The sequence below is a fragment of the Protopterus annectens genome, chromosome 1.part2, assembly GCF_019279795.1.
Source record: "Protopterus annectens isolate FY-2018-M chromosome 1.part2, PAN1.0, whole genome shotgun sequence".
Lineage (NCBI taxonomy): Eukaryota > Metazoa > Chordata > Ceratodontiformes > Protopteridae > Protopterus > Protopterus annectens.
The window spans coordinates 136453595-136471845 of NC_056727.1; the positions used below are offsets into that span (position 1 = coordinate 136453595).

An 18251-nucleotide genomic window follows, 5' to 3' on the forward strand; every position below is an offset into this window, starting at 1 on the left:
ACTGTCAAATAAATCAAATTCGGACTCCATTTATCGTTAGTTATTTCACCCAGAAATCTCCAAGAGTCCTTTATTATATGGGGGATGTTGTCATAAACTTTCTTAAGCCATCTATCGATCAATTTCCCTATATTGAAAGTTTTGGACCTAGAACCTGACACAGTGGGTCGAAAAGGTGGATGTTCAATTGATTTATGTACTTTGGGAATACCGACCATCTTGGACAACACCGGATGGTCTACTTTCACATAAGAATATGTATCATTGGATATCCTATTATCAATAAGATACTCTTCTATTATAAGGTCTATGCGCTTGTGACCAATATTAATTTGGTTCAATGAAATATTCTCATAATTTCCTGAATTATATAAAATATTGTGTATCTCTTGATAATATTCATCAGTATAAAATATCACGGCTCCACCTCCTTTATCGGGTTTCATTACCCTGATTTCTCTATTATTCAAAATATCAAGTAAACTTTTTCTTTCCATTAAAATTAAATTGTCTGGTGTGGAGTTCCCATAGGTTTTCATCTTGTTATATGTCCAATATATATCATTGCACACCAATTGCTCAAAATTGTATACATGTGGGTTAGAAATGGGTATACAAGTGCTTTTTTTGATGAGATCCGTTCCTGCTACGCCCTTACCCCTTGTATTAGGATCCTTATTTTTATCAAATTGCAAAGCCAGATTCAGCTTCCTACAATACTTTTTAACCTACTTAATATTGTCTATTAAATTCCATCTTGTCATAGGTATGAACTTCATACCTTTACTTAACAGTTTGGCACAAGAAATATCTATCTCAGTTGCAGTGTAATTAAATACTTTAAAACCTTCATACAATGTAATTTTAGGTCTTTGTACATTAGCTTTCTCAACTACCTTACTCGGGTCGTTAACATCCGCCTCCACATTGTTATTAGAAACATAATTTTTAGCTTTTTTAGCTTTAGAATAGTATATAGTTGTTATCATCTCAACTGAGTATATTTGTATATATGTAGTTAGCACAGTAGTAGATTGCACTGGAATGTGTTTATACAGTATGCATTTTTACATGTGCTTTATATATACATTACTTGCACACACCTAGTTTGGGTATTTGGCCTTGTTAGCATTATCCTTTAAGTATTTTTAATACACATACATTTATTATTTACATATACAGCAATAATTTTAGAGATTTTAAATTTATACATATTTATATATTTATAACCGTCTATACATATATTCTCATTTATATATTTATATATATGTGTTAGTGCAGAATATTTAGTTGTTTTATTAAGTTATAAAGGTATGAGAACAGTTTATAGAATATGTGAATATTTGCAATGTCTCTTTAACTTTTTTGGCGGACTTTTACATCAATCACATCGTTATACAATTAAGGGATGAGTATATATATCAAATGGTTGTTGCATTTTATTGTTCTGATGAAGACTGTGGTACAGTCGAAAGCGCTAAACCAGGAGTTGTGTTGTGTTATTTCTAAATAAATTGTGACTACATCCTTGTCGTACGAGCAGTTCTTCATATTCCATCCATCATTTTTGTTCCTGAGTTGCTGGTTTCTTGTTGAATTTGGATACAACTTGTCTTCATTGAAAGAAAAAAATAAGACTGAAATTCTTTTTTCTTACTCACGATTTTTGTTTAGGCCACTTTTGGATTAAAAGGTTTGGAAATGCTCTAGCTTCTGGGGGCACTGGCTTAATTGAGTTATTTCCTAAATGGTTATTACTGTGCTGTCTTGGTCAAGAAAGTATATTGAAAAGACGGAAGGAAAACTAAAGCTGAACAGCAACACTGAATTTCTTTCCTTAATCATCATTTCTGTTCAAGCCATCATTGGGTAAAAACAATAAACTTAAAAAGCACTTTAGAGCATATATAAAGTTATGGCGACTTGAAAAAGCTGAAGAAAAAAGGTAAAATGTGAGAAATGGAAGAAAAACAAGTATTGTGCATAAGTGGGAAGCCCAACATGGGGGAAACTCTGGAGGGTGTGTGTTTTTTGTTTTTTTTTGTTTTTTTGGCGGGGGCTGAAACAGTAAGCAGGGCCTAGGGTTCCATTGCACATTAGTTCTCCCCTGTACATAGAGTTGTTGTAATGTATCCTTGTTGCACCTAAATGCCAGTAACTGTAAAATGTCCCTTTGTGAGATGGGCCAACACAGTGTGCTATATATATGCCTGTTGTAATAAGATCATTGTAGCTACAGGTCAGCCTGTGTGTACTACTCCTAAAAGTCTGCAGCATGAACTAAAAAGATGGCTAGAAGTGGTGGCAGTGACAGGGTGATACTTAGACTGAAAGTGCCCAAGGGGCCCCCAACTTGACGTTTTCTGGGGGTCCTCAAAATACTTACACCAGCCCTGGATACGCTAAGCAGAAACCTCATGGACCCACATGAGTGGAAACTGGAACCAAGTATTTTCAACATGTTGGCAAGCAAATGGGGGAGCCCAAAATTATAGACCTGTTTGCCTCTCCCCAGAACTACCAATTGGACAAATTTTGCACAAGGACTCCCCACAAACAAGCCTGGAAAGTGGATGCTCTGTCCTTCATCTGGAAAAACCTATCAATCTATGCCTTCCCCCCTCTGCCTCTGCTCTCCAAAGGACTACTAAAAATCAAACAGGACAAACCAAGGATGATTTTGATTGCTCCAGACTGGCCGCGCCAACACTGGTACCCCCTCCTGCGCAGTGGTTCATGGTTATCTCCATGGCACCTGCTTCAGACGCCTTCCCTGGAGAACCAGATTTTGCACACTCAGCTTCTAACACTGAACCTTGCTGCCTGGCTAATTACTTAATCTCTCCTTTACCATTCTTTAGCAAACCTGTGATGGATATCATTTTAGAGGCAAGGAGGCCTAGTACTAGAAAATCTTATGCTGAAAAATGGAAAAGATTCTGTGCCTGGAACCATTCTCAAGAGATGAGCACAGCAGCGCCCAATTTACCTCAGATTTTACAATACTTAACTGAGATGCTTCACAAGGGCCTGTCTTTTTCCTTCATTAAAATCCACACCTCAGCCATTTCAGCTCATTATAACACAGAACCTCCCCTCTTCTGTCATCCACTGCTTAAGCAGTTCCTCAGAGGGTCCAAAAATTTGAGACACCCAGGAGAGCTCCAAACCCAGCCTGGGACCTTAACTTTGTCTTGGAGAAACTCACTCTACCTCCTTTCAAGCCAGCTGCTACTGCAGACTTAAAATTTCTTTCTTGGAAAACAGCTTTCCTTTTAGCAATCACTTCAGCTAGAAGGGTATCTGAATTACAGGCCCTTATGGCAGTGGAGCCTTTCATCATCTTTCTTGCGGACAGGGTGTCCCTCAGAACCAATCCATCCTTCATGCTCAAGGTGGTATTCAGTGTGGCTCTTAATCAGTCCATTCATTTACCAACCTTCTTTCCCAATCCACAGAATAAAGGGGAATGGATACTGCATTCCTTAGATGTGCACAGACAACTTAGATCTTACTTGGATAGGACTAAACTTCAAAGGAAATCTGAACAACTGCTGGTGGCATTTGCTGCAGGGGCAGAGGGGAAGGCTATTTTAAAGCAAACCATTTCTAAACGGATAAGCCATTGCTTCATTTCTGCTGTAAGCACCATGGAAAACCTATCTCCAGGGGATCAGACCTCACTCCACCAGGGCTGCATCTACCTCTACAGCCTTTCTCAGAGGCGTCTCTACCAGGGACATCCTAGAAGCTGCTACCTGGAGTTCTGTGCATACTTTCACCAAGCATTATCATTTGCCAATTTTCTCTAAATCCAGAGCTGGCTTTGCCACTGCAGTCTTGCAGGGCCTTATAGCTGGCCCTAATGCTATATAAATTCCTCCTCCCAACCCTAGCTTTGGGAATATACCCAAATGTAATGACTGCAACAGTGAAACACGAAGAACATAGTACAGTTGTGTGCACTTTCTATAAATATAGATGTTCGAGTGTATTCACTGTTGCAATCCTGGTTACCCTCCCTCCAGCCCCCTAACTTCTTTTGGCTATACCTCTACTTTCCTTTACTATGATTAAAATCCTTTTTGGTGTATTTGCATTTTTGTACTTTTATATTTAATTTCTTACCATTCGGGGGGCACCTGACATCTGGAGCAAGAAAAACTGATGTAATGGCATCTTCTGTATGTTTTATACCTCTGACGTCATGGAAGAAGGGACAGCAGCTGATGCAGGACACAAAACTTGGTTAATCAGGCCGACTGAAGGCTACCTGTAAGCAGATAACCCAAATGTAATGACTGCAACAGTGAATACACTCTAACATCTACATTTATGGTAAGTGTATACAACTGTACTTTGTGTACACTTACCTTAAATGTAGATGTCTTGAGTGTATTCACTGTTGCAGTCCTGGTTACCCTCCCTCCAGCCCCCTGACTTGTTTTGGCTATACCTTTGCTCTCCTTTACTATGCTTAAAAGTTTTTGGTGTATTTGCTTTTTTATTGGAGGTGTAACCTTGTATATATGTGTGTCTGTGTGTGTGTCTGTGTGTGTGTATATATATATATATATATATATATATATATATATATATAAAATTGCTTCCCATTAGGGGGGCACCTGACATCTGGGGCAAGAAAAACTGATGTAATGGCATTGGCTGCATGCTTTATACCCCTGACTACCTGACGTCACTGAAAATGAGACAGCAACCGACGCAGGACCCAAGACTTTGATAATCAGGGCGACTGAGGGCTACTGCAAGCAGATAACCCAAATGTGATGACTGCAACAGTGATTACACTCGAACATCAATATTTATGGTAAGTGTACACAACTGTACTTTCCCCTTTCTCAGCAGGGCACACACAGAATATTATTCCAGGATGTTTCTGGATCCCAGGAAGGAAGGGTCTTGGAAACACAATCTGGATCTTTCTCTTTCTCAGCACCCTTTTAAAGGTTCCTTCCTTCAGCATGTTATATCTCTACAGACACTGTTTCCTCTTTTCCTTCTTTAAGCTTTTCTGGTGTCCCTAAATTTGAAGGATGCTTACATCCATATTCCTATTCAGTCACTCTCCAGAAAATGTTTACATTTCTATGCTTTTTACTCTCATTATCTGTTCTGTGCTTTGCCTTTTGGTCTTTCTGTGGCTCCAAGGATCTAAATATCTGGACCCACTGGTAGCCTTCTGCAGACTTCTGGGAATTCATATTTTCCTAAATATAGACAACCTTTTGATTCAGGTCCCTTCCCAGTAGCTCCTGCTTTGGTATTTTCACTTCACTGTGGGTCATCTTCATAGTGTGAGGTTCACCTTAAACCTCAAAAAGTCTGTGCTGGCCCTTTCCAGGATGAGGTCTTTCTGGGTTGTAGGATTCAGACAGTACCTATGTTGGCTTGCCTGTCGCCTTCCAAGGTTCTAGCTTTGACAGTTTATTTTCAGTCTCTTTTCTCCTTCTCCATTCCTTCTTGCCAGTGAATTTTTGCAAATTTTGGGGTACATGGCATCCACTATTCCCATGGTTATCTTGGCCAAGCTCCATATGAGAAAGTTTCAGTAGTATCTAAAGACTGTTTGGCTTCAGCACTGCCGTCTAGTGCCTCTCTTGCCTTGTCTCAGGCTCGAACTCCACTGGTGGATTCATCAGATCTCCCTGAATCCAGGGCTTGTCTTTTCAGGTTCTTCTTCCCACCCAGGTGCTGTACATAAATGCTTCCGACCAAGGTTTGTGAGCTTCTTCCAAGAGCCTCAAGGTCCAGAGTCTGTGTCCCTTCAACAACTAACAGACCGTCTCACCATCGAGGATACGAGAGCCCTGGTTCTAGACCTTCATTCCTTTCACTCCCTTTAATTTCCAGATCCTCTTCACAGACAGTACCACAATTATGTGGTACACAGGTTCATAGGTGTTGTCATCGCAGGCCACATTAAGCCTAGACAATTTTCCCTCAAAGGTGAAAATCAAACCCTATACCCAGTATCTGTGAGGTATACATCTTAACCATTATGTCAGGTACCTCATACCCACCATTGTGCCCCTTTGCATCAAAAAGCAAGGGGCAGAAAGTCTTGCTTCCTTTTCAGGCTGGGTCTTCAGACTTGGGATTTTGCAGTCCACCATCCCTTGTTAGTAGGATGACCTCAGATGAGACAGATTTCCAGATAGAATGTGAATTTATTGCAAGTATGTTTCGAGAAAGAGGTTACCCCGATGATTTGTTAGAAAGACTGATAAAAGAAGTTAAAACAGCAAGGACCACAAGGTTTTTGCCTATCTTGGGGAATTCGACAAAAAGTTTTGGCAGCACCAACACTAAAAACAATTCTCCAGTAGATATAAAACACTACAATTCAGCTTTGACTATTACTTTCAACGGTGAAACCAACATAGTTAAAAATATTATTAATGACGAGTGGAACAGGTTTGCCAGTTTTTCAGGTTTGAATCTGAACTTTGAAGACCCCTTAAAAATAGTATTTAAAAAAGGACGTAACATTAAGAGCATACTTGAGGGTAGAAAACAGGTCACACATCTCTCAAACAAGTTGGGCACACATAAATGAGGAAGTTGTCATTATTGTGTCAACATCAAGGAAGATGAGAAAATATATTTGCAAAGTAGTGGCAAAATTATCACCACCAAAGGATTTGCAAATTGCAATACTTGTGGTTTGGTATACACGGTGACCTGTGAGGCATGTGATTCCTTTTATATAGCGAAAACCGAGAGAAGGCTAAAACAAAGGGTGTATGAGCACCTATATGACATAAGGAAGGAAAACACTAACAATGCTTTGTTTAAACATACTTTAACATGTAAATCTGCAAAATTCCTTTTCTTTGTCATAGAGGTATTACCCCCCAATCCCAGTGGTGGTCTTTGGGAGGCCTCTTTAGAATACAAAGAGTTATTTTGGCAATTAATGCTTGAGGCTAGCAGTCACCCAGGTTTAAATGAAATGATCTCTCTAAAACCTGTATTAAAGTTGAGATCAGCCAAGTTATAAACACTCACCCATATATCAGTTGTACTTTATATACATTTTTATATGTTTTTCAAACATTTTGCACACAGGTACATATTTTATGTATTAATTAAAATGTTTTTTTAGAGCATATACTATTTATATACATTTTTACTATGTATTCCTGCCTGTAAAGTTTTTGTTTCACCACTAGATGGTGATATTGTTTCTTTGATTTTGTTAAGAAATCTGCAATTTCAACAAGGATGTTAATTGAATGTATTAACATTTTAAATAGTTAGAAGACACCATTGGTGGATTCAAATAACATCGGACTTATAAATTTAGCACACTGAGCACTGTTTAGCTTTTCTGATGAAGTGCATGTCGACGAAAATGCACTGAGAACTGTAGCAGCGTTATTGTTTTTGTTTCTGTTCTGTGAGGTTTGTTCGTGCAGTGAAAATAAGCATCTCTTGCTGATCTGCTGTGCCTGTCTTTTGAGTTTACCAGTATGAGTTTGGGCACATTGACTTAATTTAATAAATGAAGATAAGTGGTCAGAGTATAATCAAGCCATGGGAGTGTTGGCTGCAGCAGCAGTCAGGAACAATTTAATGCAGAAAAGTTACACTCTTACATGTGCTGTTGTGCAACCTTCAGACTTTTCACTCGAAGTCTTTATGCCTTGCTTTTTTCTAGGATAGTTTAAAACAAAATGTGCTTTAGTAAAGGAAGTGTTTTCGTTTACTATAAAATTGTGCATGTTAGTCTTATGGGGAGCTTATCCACATTGTCCAGCTATCATTATCTACTTGTAAACCTTATAAAACTTAGAAAGATGGTAATTATCTTTCAGTTTTTACCAGTGGTATGTGTTGTGTAACTTACTTAGTTTTGCAACATTTTTGTAGGTTAAAAAAAATTATGAAGCTCTCAAACAAAGGCATGAGGAGGAAAAGATGGCTCAAAGTACTCCACCAAAGTTCGGAGAAGAAATCCAAGTTGTCAGATGGGAAAAGGAAAGCCAAGAGGCCACAAGAGAACTTCTGAAGGTGAAGGACAGGTTAATTGAAGTGGAGAGAAATGTAAGTTTCTGGTAGTTTTTCCATGTTGAATTATAAATGCAGATGACAAATAAATCTTGCTTTGTCCACCCAGGGTACACATTTCTGTACCCATTAGTCAAACTGCTAATCATAGACAATCAAAGGTGTACTTTCTCACAGCTTTTTAAGGATTGCTTTATGTTTCTGATGCACATTCTTCTAATTTCCCCAAAACTATTTTTGAATCTTCTTCTAACTTAAATTGATACATTTACTTGCAGGTTTGTACTTTTGCCTTCTAATATGTGAATAACTTTTTAATGGTTCAACAAGTTGTGATGGAAGTTCAGAAGCTGCGGATTCTGTCTTCACAGCAGACACTTCATATGTAATCCAGTACTAATGCTACGGTTCTGTATTTTTGAAGTGCAGTACTTAGTGTTCCCTTAAATCAGGGTGCCGTCTACCTGCTTTATTGTTAGGTCCAGTGACTGCTTCAAATCTCATAACCAGGGACACTGATTTTTGTTTTTTGTTTTTTGTTTTCCTGGGGAAAAATACTAGTAAATCAGTTTTTTTACTTTCTGATTGAAATATTGTGGCATTTTCACACAATTTGGAAATGTAAGACAGATAACCCATTAACTACAACATGCATTTCTGCTCATAGGCAATATTTATAATGTTGCTAGCTTGCATTATTGAGTGTTCTTTGTATAAAATCCATTTTAATTTTCAGTATGTATTGATACAAGTGAAGGATATAATGAAAATGACTAGAAATTACATTTAAAAATTATGGGTTTAATTCCCAGATTTCATCTCATGAAAACAATTTCATTTTTTGAAAAACTGAAAATCAGTGTCCCTGCTCATTACAGTTGTCACTGAAGAATAAAGTTAACACTTGTTATAAAGTATGAAAACATTCTCTATAGGGAAATCAAATTGTGTCCTTTTTGTTGTTTGGTTACCTTGCTTGCAGAATATCAACCAAAAGGCATTTAAGCACAAAAGTGAGACCGCAACAGAGGAAGAAAAAAAATGGTCCTATCATCACTCCCCCACCCCACCCGGGATTGTAATAGTCTTGTTTGAGTTTTTGAATTTTAATGTATTTTCATCAACATTGCAGAAGTTGACTTAAACTGTTTGTGATTTGTGAATATAATCCTTATCATACCTGCTGCTGCTTTTTCAATAAATGTACCCAGTGGTCAGTTGTTGCAATCAGTCACTTTTCGTGGGTAAATTTAATTTCCACACAGTAGATTGTTTGGCCCCATGGAAAGACCCTCTTTGCAGGAGGCATGGATTTTTCAGTCCTCCAAAGGACCTTTTCCAGGAATCAATGGGGCGGTTGAAAAATTTGGTTCTGAAAGTCCTAGGGTCCTTCCATGACATGTGGAGATAGTTCCCCCAGAGGCAGAGAGGGGAGCTATAATGGAAAGTGACGCGCCCGTGACAGAGGAAGCCTGCAAAACCAGGGGTCTAGACAGACCCTTTCAATGCTCCTGAATGGAGGCCCAGTTGCCTGCCTCTGGAGGCAGTAGGGAGTCTATTATCTCTGCACCAGAGAGCCTGGCTAGATATATCAAAAGGCAGTTGGGTACAGAGAATTGTTTTCAGAGATTATGTAATTCCATTTTCCCTACCTCCTCAATTGTCAAGAACATTTCCCAATGTTCTAACCAGTCAGAGGAAAGCAGCAGCTCTAGATATCCAAAAACTGCCATAAAAAGTCATCCAAGAGGTCCCACCAGACCAAATAGTATCTAGAACTTACTCAAGATTCTTTTTAGTGCCAAAGAAAACAAGGGACTGGAGACCAGATTTGGATCTCGGTGTATTGAACAAGTCAGTTCGACACACACAGTTCTGGATGGTCACAGTTCAGTCTGTTCTGCCCTTTCTGGACAAGCACAGTTGGGTATGCTCAGTAAAGCTTCAGGATGCGTACTATCACAAAAAAATGTAGAGACAATCCAAAAGGTATTTGCGCTTCTGGCTGGGAGACGGTCATTGTCAGTTCAGAGCACTGCTCCTTTGGTCTCACCACAGCCCCCAGGGTGTCCACCAAGTGCATGGCGGTGGTAGGAGCCGACTTCAGACTGCAAGGTTTCTGGAGGTTTCCATATTTAGATGAGTGGCTCCAGCTCCCCGACCAGGCATTGATTGATAGAAGCATGAGAGCAGGTACTACAGACTTGTTCACATCTCAGAATAACCATAAATTACAACAATTATCATTTACAGCAAACCCAGACATTAGAATTAATAGGAGCAATGTTCAACACAGTATCTATGGTAGCTTCTCTTCAACTATTAGGAGTGCAAATGATAAGGATGTAAATACTTTTCAGTACCAGAATTACAGCCTGATTGATTCTGCAAGCCCTGGAATCAGTGTCAACTTTGAAAATTGTAATGCCTTTAACAAGATTCTGTATCAGAAATTTACAATAGATGCTAGCAACACGGTGGTCAGTGCTGTCTCAACCAATGTTAGTGAAGATGACAATAACTCCAGTATACAAACAATACTTTTGCTGGTGGATGCATTCACAACAGCTGTTAAAAGGTCTTCCTTTCATCCTCCCTCAGCCCAAGGCCATAGTGACCACTGACACTTCCCAGATTGGGTCTGGGGGGCATTTCCTGGGGAAAACAGTCCAAAGCACTTGGTCTCTCAAAGAGGCCAACTTTGCATGTCAGTATTCTGGAGATGCGAGTGGTGACTTTGATGTTGCAGGCATTCCAAGACTCTCACTCTCTCTCTCTCTCAGGACATTTGCAGTCCAGGCAGACAAACATGTCAGTAGTTTAGTACAGTGAGAAACAAGGGGGAACCAGATCTTACCCCCTGTGTCGAGAAGCCCTCAGAGTGTGGCAATGGCGAATATCTTCCAACCACTTTCTAATAACAATGCATATTCCGGGGAAATCCAGCATGATAGCAGACAAACTGAGAAGGTCCATCTTACTACCTCATGAATGGTTTCTCAATAGCAAAGTGACAGAAATGATTTTCAGTCAGTGGGGCCAGTCTTGCTGTGTTCTCTTTGCATCTCCCCTAAACAAGTGCAGCAGCTTCTTTGCCCTGATCCCCCCACTGGTGGAATTGCGGAGTGATGCTCTGCCTCTCAGTTGGCTCCCCAGTCTTCTGTATGTGTATCTTCTGACTCCCCTAATTCACAAATTCCTTCAGAAAGCAGCCTGGTTGAAGAGGTAAGTCATCCTCATTGTACCTTACTGGCCTCAACAGATTTGGTTTCCCTTCCTTTGCCTCATTTACTACTTCCACCTTCTATTCTGGATCCAGTTCCGGATTTCCTGTCTTGACCAACAGGCATGGTTTACCCAGATATCTCAAATCTCGAGTTAACGGTGTGGTTTCTCCCATTTCTTTAATAGCCAGACAACCAGTGTTATCTTCTCCTGTCCATTCCATACATTTATCTTACCACAAACCTTCTAGGAAAAACTGTATTGGGCAGAGCAAAATCAGATAGACCCCTTCTCAACTCCAATTCAGTCTGTTCTAGAATATTTAGTGAATTTGTTTAATGAAGGTGCTGGTTCATCAACTATTGAAGTCCAACTTGCAGAAATCTCAGAATTCTTCAGTGGCTTCCTCTAAACTGTGCAAGGCCTTTTTGAGAGGTACTCTTCTGCTAAGACCCCTTTATAAAGACCCCTTGCCACCATGGGGTTTAAACTTGGTAATGAAAGCTTTAATTCATTCTCTATTTGAACCAGCAGCTAAATGAGATATTAAATTTTTGACCTGGAAAACTGTTTTAGTTGTAATTACTTCTGCTAGAAGAATTTCAGAACTTCAAGCTTTATCTTCTAAGCCTCCATATTTGATTTTTCATAAGGATAGGGTTGCATTATGTACCAGTGCTTCCTTCCTAAGGTCATGTCAGAATCCAACATCAAGCAATCCATTAACTTGCCAATATTCTTTCCAAAAATTTGCAAATAAAGGGGAATATATGTTGTACTTACTGGATGTTCATAGACAATTACATTTCTATATACACAGAACAAAAGAGATTAGAAAAAGAGATCAACTATTTGTTTCCTTTAAAAAAGAAAAAAAACAAAAAAATATCCTTGTTTCCCGCCTTTCCTGACCTAGAATAGTCGCTAATACAGGCATTGCTGTATTCTGGACTTTGGTATAGTTCCTGTGTTGTCCGTATAGTTCCTGTGTTGCCCATTTCCTTACTTGGATAGAAGGAAGCTTCTTTGTTCACCAGTGGGAGTGGGGAGCTTTGAGCAGCCTGTCTGTCCCTGGAGGAGTGATCTCAGCACAGAATCTTGTAGTCTATTGGCCGTTTTGGGCTAATTTCTAGCTCTTTCAAGTCCCCTGTATAAAAACCTGCTTTGGTGCGGATTTTCGCTTGTTCCAACGCAGCAAAAGCTCCTTGTGGTCCTGCAGAGTGGTACTAGCAGCAGAGAGGCAAAGAGTGACTGCTAAACTGATTTAAGTATATTTTGCTACTGTTACCTTTGCGACCGTCTTTCCTCACCGAAAAGCGAGTTATAACTGCTGTTTTACCTGTTTAAAAGCTTGTTTTGTTAAATAGTTTTTACCTGCACTTAAAAGTTTGTCTTTTGTCGAATTTTATTTGTTGAGGCTGCTCACTCAAGTGCGCTAGCCTGTGTTAAGCAATTACTGTGCATTTCCTGCTGTTTGTCCTTTAAAAAAGAAAAAAAACAAAAAAATATCCTTGTTTCCCGCCTTTCCTGACCTAGAATAGTCCCTAATACAGGCATTGCTGTATTCTGGACTTTGGTATAGTTCCTGTATTGCCCATTTCCTTACTTGGATAGAAGGAAGCTTCTTTGTTCACCAGTGGGAGTGGGGAGCTTTGAGCAGCCTATCTGTCCCTGAAGGAGTGATCTCAGCACAGAATCTTGTAGTCTATTGGCCGTTTTGGGCTCATTTCTAGCTCTTTCAAGTCCCCTGTATAAAAACCCACTTTAGCGTGGTTTTGCGCGATTGTGCACATAGCGCAGCATCGGGCAGCACCGGTTAATCGGGTTTAAACCATTCCCAGCTCCACAAAGTCTACTCTTCACTTTTTCCCTTAGAACTGCTCTATCTCTGAAATTAAACACCCTATTCTCAGTCTAAAGCCCTACACTAGCTCATATAAGCAATTTTGTAAGCTAGCACTAATAAACTAAAAGCACTACATCCTCATATACTCCCTTTGAGTACCTTGTCCCCTATTGGTCTTTCTTGATTCAGTTATAAAGGAGTTCCCTATACTATTCTAGGATGTCCAAAGGTCAGTTGCTGGTTTCCTCTCCAGTCCAGCTGGTGAATCTGGGAATCTTGAGGCAATGTTACAACTGCCTCATGTACACAGACAACCCTCTCCTCCTCCTCCCAACAACTTCAGATATATGTGAGAGATGCATCCATATAGCCAAACTGGAGGCTGAGCTCTCTCAACTCAGTACTGGCGTAACCAGTCAGGAGGAGAAGGTAACCTCACACACCACAAATCCAGTCTCACATAGTCCTAACACAACAGCAAACCAAACACACAAAAACATACTCAAACATACTCGGAGGCTCTAAATAAAAATCTGCCTAAGCAACAGAGACCTCCAAAGCAGACATCCAAGCAACAGCTACCCCAAAACAAAACACGTACAACACATAGCTCACAAAGTCAGTGTGCAAAACAGTCACAGCCCTTAAGGCTAAACAACACACCTGATACACTTGTAATAGGTGACTCTATTGTCAGACACACTGACGTCCCGCTCACCAGGCTGAACAAAGAGAAGGTCACGGTGAGCTGCCTGTCAGGCGCTAGGATCCGCCACATAACACAAACACTCTGGTCACTCCAAAGCAAGTACAAATATGACTCCATCATTGTCCATGCTGGTGTGATTGACCTGAGACGTACCTCCCTGGACTACATGAAAAGAGACATAGCGGAGCTCTCTGAGCATGTGGCCCAGGCCGGTATGATTCTGACCTTGAGCAGCATATTACCCTCACCGAGAATGATGCCACAGTATAAAGACAAAATAATTTTAACAATTGGCTAAAGTTTTGGTGTCATTCAAAGGGGATCCAGGGTCTGTCAGCCTGGGATGACATGCTCGACAAGCCACGTTGCTTCGCTAGGGATGGCTTGCACCCGTCACCCCTGGGCTTTCAGATATTGGCAAAGGCTCTTGCCACCTCCATAGTGCCTTTTTTAGGCAAGGCTCAAAAGACAAACCCACCGCCATAGACAACGCAAGGAAAAAGAGGAAATCCCTTAAAAGTTTACTAGGGAAAGTTTTGGGTTATAGTTTTTAATGTTAGGGATGTTGTTTGGTTTTTATGTATTCGGTCTGCATTTTACACATATACATATATACTTTATCACATGTGTACAGTAAGAAACACATGGAAGTACTAATTTTATTTGAATTTTATATGGAATGTACGAGGTTATGTTAACTAATTAATTGATGAATTACGTGTTGATCAGCTGATATGGAGTTTTACTATTTAAAGGGACGATGTATAAACGCAATTTTTTCCTTGAGAAAGCCTGGTAGAGTACCGGGCAAAAGCGCTTGGTTGTACATTTTATCCATTAAACTGTTGCTTTGAAGAACTGAAGAGTTGCTGTTATTTGTGGCAGTCTCTGGGTCCTGTGCTGGTGGATATTTTTGGATTTACTTGGTTTTGTGGCTGTATCGACTTTGCAAGGAAAAAGAAACTAAGGGTAATGCTGCTCAACGCCAGAAGTCTAAACCTCAAGATGCACACACTCGAAGCCCCCCTCAGTATGGAGAACATCGATATCCGTGCAGTGACAGAAACCTGGTTCAAGGCTCCTGAGAGCACCCCAGCACTACCAGGTTATACCTCATATCATGCTTTTCGGCCCCAAAACTCGGACCGAACCACAAAAGGAGGGGGAGTATCCATATTCATCAAAGATGCCCACACCTCCAGGTTTGTGGCATTGCATGAAGCATTGGAGACCATCCATGTGCAACTAACAGTGGGAAAAACTGCCTTTCAGTTTGTAGCATGCTACAGACCACCCTCTCAAAATCAGGATTCCCACTCGGCCTTCCTAAGAACACTGGAGAATATGAAGGTCTCTCCAGACACCATTATATTGGGTGACTTCAACTACTCAAACATTGACTGGGAGCATTACTCAAGCCCCAACACCCTAGCCCAAAGGTTCCTAGAATTTATAAACTCAAATGTTATGGAACAACTAGCCACCACCCCCACAAGAGAGGAAAACATACTGGACCTGGTCATCACCAACATGGGGACTCTGTGCTCCATACCAGAGGTATTCCCCTCATTGGTAAGATCGGACCATAAATTAATCTCACTGGATATCCACATCCCGATCCCACCCACAGCCCAGAAAACCACAGTGAAAAACATCTCAAACGCTAACTTCACACTTCTCAAAACCGAGGTGGAATCCTTCAAGGCCCCCGGGCCAGTGGAAACTACGGCTCAAACTGCAGAATCCTTTATAAACGCATTCTATGGACACCTTCAGGAATACATGGATCATGCTATCCCAAACAAAACCAAGACCCAATCTTCCAATGGCAGGTGTCCTGCCTGGTGGACCCCAGCCATAAATAAGCTGTACAACAGAAGGAGGAAGCTAATACATGAGAGAGCAAAATCCCTAAAAGGGAAGGCATCTCTGATCAGTACTAGCAAAAAACTACGATCCCTCATAAAATCATCCAAGGCCAGCTTCGAGAGAAAAATTGCACAGGACACTAAAGATAATTACAAGGCTTTCTTTAGTTATGTTAGTTACCTGGATGGCAACTCCCAGATATGCTCAGAGTTGGTCCAAAATGACAAAAAATACACTGAACCCACAGACATTGCCAACATCCTGGCAGACAGGTTCAGTGCAACCCCCCCCCTTCCCCCCCTAAAGAGCAAATATCTATCCCAGCAGAGTGCTGCCTCCCTGACATCTCAGATGCTCAGGTGAGAGCCGCCCTCTCCAAAGCAAAAAAACACAGCATCAATGGGACCAGACGGTGTCCCGGGCTGTGTCCTACATGAACCCCAAGAAGAGCTAAACCCTCACATAAAGCTGCTGTTCAATCTCAGCCTTACTACAGGATATGTACCCAAAGAATGGCGTATAGCAACAGTGGTCCCACTCCACAAAGGTGGTGCCTCTACGGACCCTGGAAACTATTACCCCATAAGCCTGACTAGCCTGGTCTGCAAAGCTATGGAGAGGATCATCATGGAACTCATAAACAAAGACATTGGGGACCTACAGACACTAGATCCTACCCAATTCGGTTTTGTTAAAGGCAGATCCTGCCTCTTGAACCTGGTCGATTTCTTTGAAACAGTCACCAAGGCCATTGATAAAGGGAAGGTAGTCCACACAGCCTACCTGGACCTCACAAAAGCCTTCGACACAATACCCCACTCGGGCATCATAGATAAGCTCTCCAGCCTAAATATAAACCCCTATGTCATAAGATGGGTTGCAAACTGGCTCAAGGACAGAACCCACATAGTCAGAATTGCTGGAGCCACGTCAGACTCTAAACCAGTTACAAGTGGCATCCCACAAGGCTCAGTCCTGGGACCTCTCTTGTTCGGTATATATTTTTCTGAGGTTCAGGCTAACACGGGAGGACTGTGGATGACCAAGTTCACAGATGACTGCAAACTGGGCACCATAATTGACTCTCCAGCTGACACAAGCATCCTCCAAAAGGGTCTCATAGAGATGGATAACTGGTGCCAGAGCCATGGCCTAAAGCTAAACACTAAAAAGTGTATAGTCATACCCTTTGGCAAAAACAAAGTGCCCAAAAACTACCACATAGGTGGGAATCCATTAAGTACGCAAGAAATAATTAGGGACCCTGGGGACCCAAGTTGATAATGATCTCTCCTTTGACAACCACATTGCCAAAGTGGTTAGAAAGACCTTCTATATAGCCCACCTTATCATGAACGGATTCACATCTAGATCGAGGGAGGTCATTGTGCCCCTTTATTCATCCCTCATCAGGCCCATAATTGAATACAATGCCCCATATGGGATGTACCTTACCCAACACGTGCAACAACTAGAAAGGCCCCAAAAGTACCTCATAAAGAGGATCAAGGGACTCAAACAGATGCCATATGCTGCTCGGCTAAAGAAACTCCAGCTCTACTCAGTTGCATACCACCTACTTAGAGACGATCTATGCCCGATGTATAAAGCCATGTCCAACCCGGAATTAATGAGCATGCTCCACCTCAGAAAATCCAAATCCCTTAGAGCTATGCGCTTGAGGGACTTGAACCTCAGCACAGAAATAAATAGGACATGCTGGATGGACAGATTCATAACCCAGAGGCTCCCTTCACGCTGGAATAGAATCCCAGTCCATGTTAGGCAGAGCCCCTCACTGACTGTCTTCAAGAGGAATCTTGACAAGTGGATGGGAGATCGTAGGTTTACCCCGGGGATTACTTCTGTGTCACTACTAGACAGAGGCACAGTACACTAACCTTAAAAATGGCACAGTAAAATAAGTTCAGAGGGTGGCAAAAGCCAAACACTCTAGCTAGGCTTGTAAATGCCTTAGGGCAGATAGCCTAATATGAACCTATGAACATAATAAATTGGGTGAATCAGTTACAAAGGTAACTCTAGCTAGATGGTTGACTGAATGCATTTCATTTATGTATAACAAATTGAATCTCCCCTTACCAAAGTCCTTGAATGCTCACTCAGCCAGATACATGGCAACTTCTGCTGTATTCCATTCTAGAGCTTTTATGGATGATGTATGTGTGGTTGCAACTTGTTCAAATCCTTATACTTTTATCATTCATTAAAAACTAGATCTGGTTTTGAGGGGAAGAGCAGCCTTTGGCTTAACTGTACTCAGGAATATCCTTCCTTAGAGTCCACCCAGGATTTTAGGTAGCTGAGCTGAGCTCCCATTAGTTGAGGAATGAATGAAAATTGACAATGTCAGATAAAAAAGTTATGTACTCACCATAACGTTCTGTCTTTGTTGTCCAATTTAATTCTTCCTCAGCTTCGCACCCACCAAGCCTCACCATTTTTAATGTCTGACTTCTTGACTTCTGGAGGAATGAAACACTTCAAGGACACCAATGTCTTTTGTGCTGAAGTCCAGTCATGGCATATCATTGTAGTCTCCCTGTCAAG

The 18251-nt window shown here is 40.9% G+C and overlaps 1 protein-coding gene across 4 annotated transcripts in view; it reads left to right on the top strand.

Annotated features, from left to right (window-relative positions):
* The window catches only part of CCDC88A (coiled-coil domain containing 88A), a 4373054-nt gene that overhangs the window by 2709259 nt on the left and 1645544 nt on the right, over window positions 1-18251 (top strand). For all 4 annotated transcript variants that reach the window (XM_044055294.1, XM_044055285.1, XM_044055303.1 and 1 more), the window contains exon 18: window positions 7894-8067. In XM_044055294.1, coding sequence (XP_043911229.1) covers window positions 7894-8067 — 174 coding nt within the window. The remainder of the gene's footprint in view (window positions 1-7893; window positions 8068-18251) is intronic.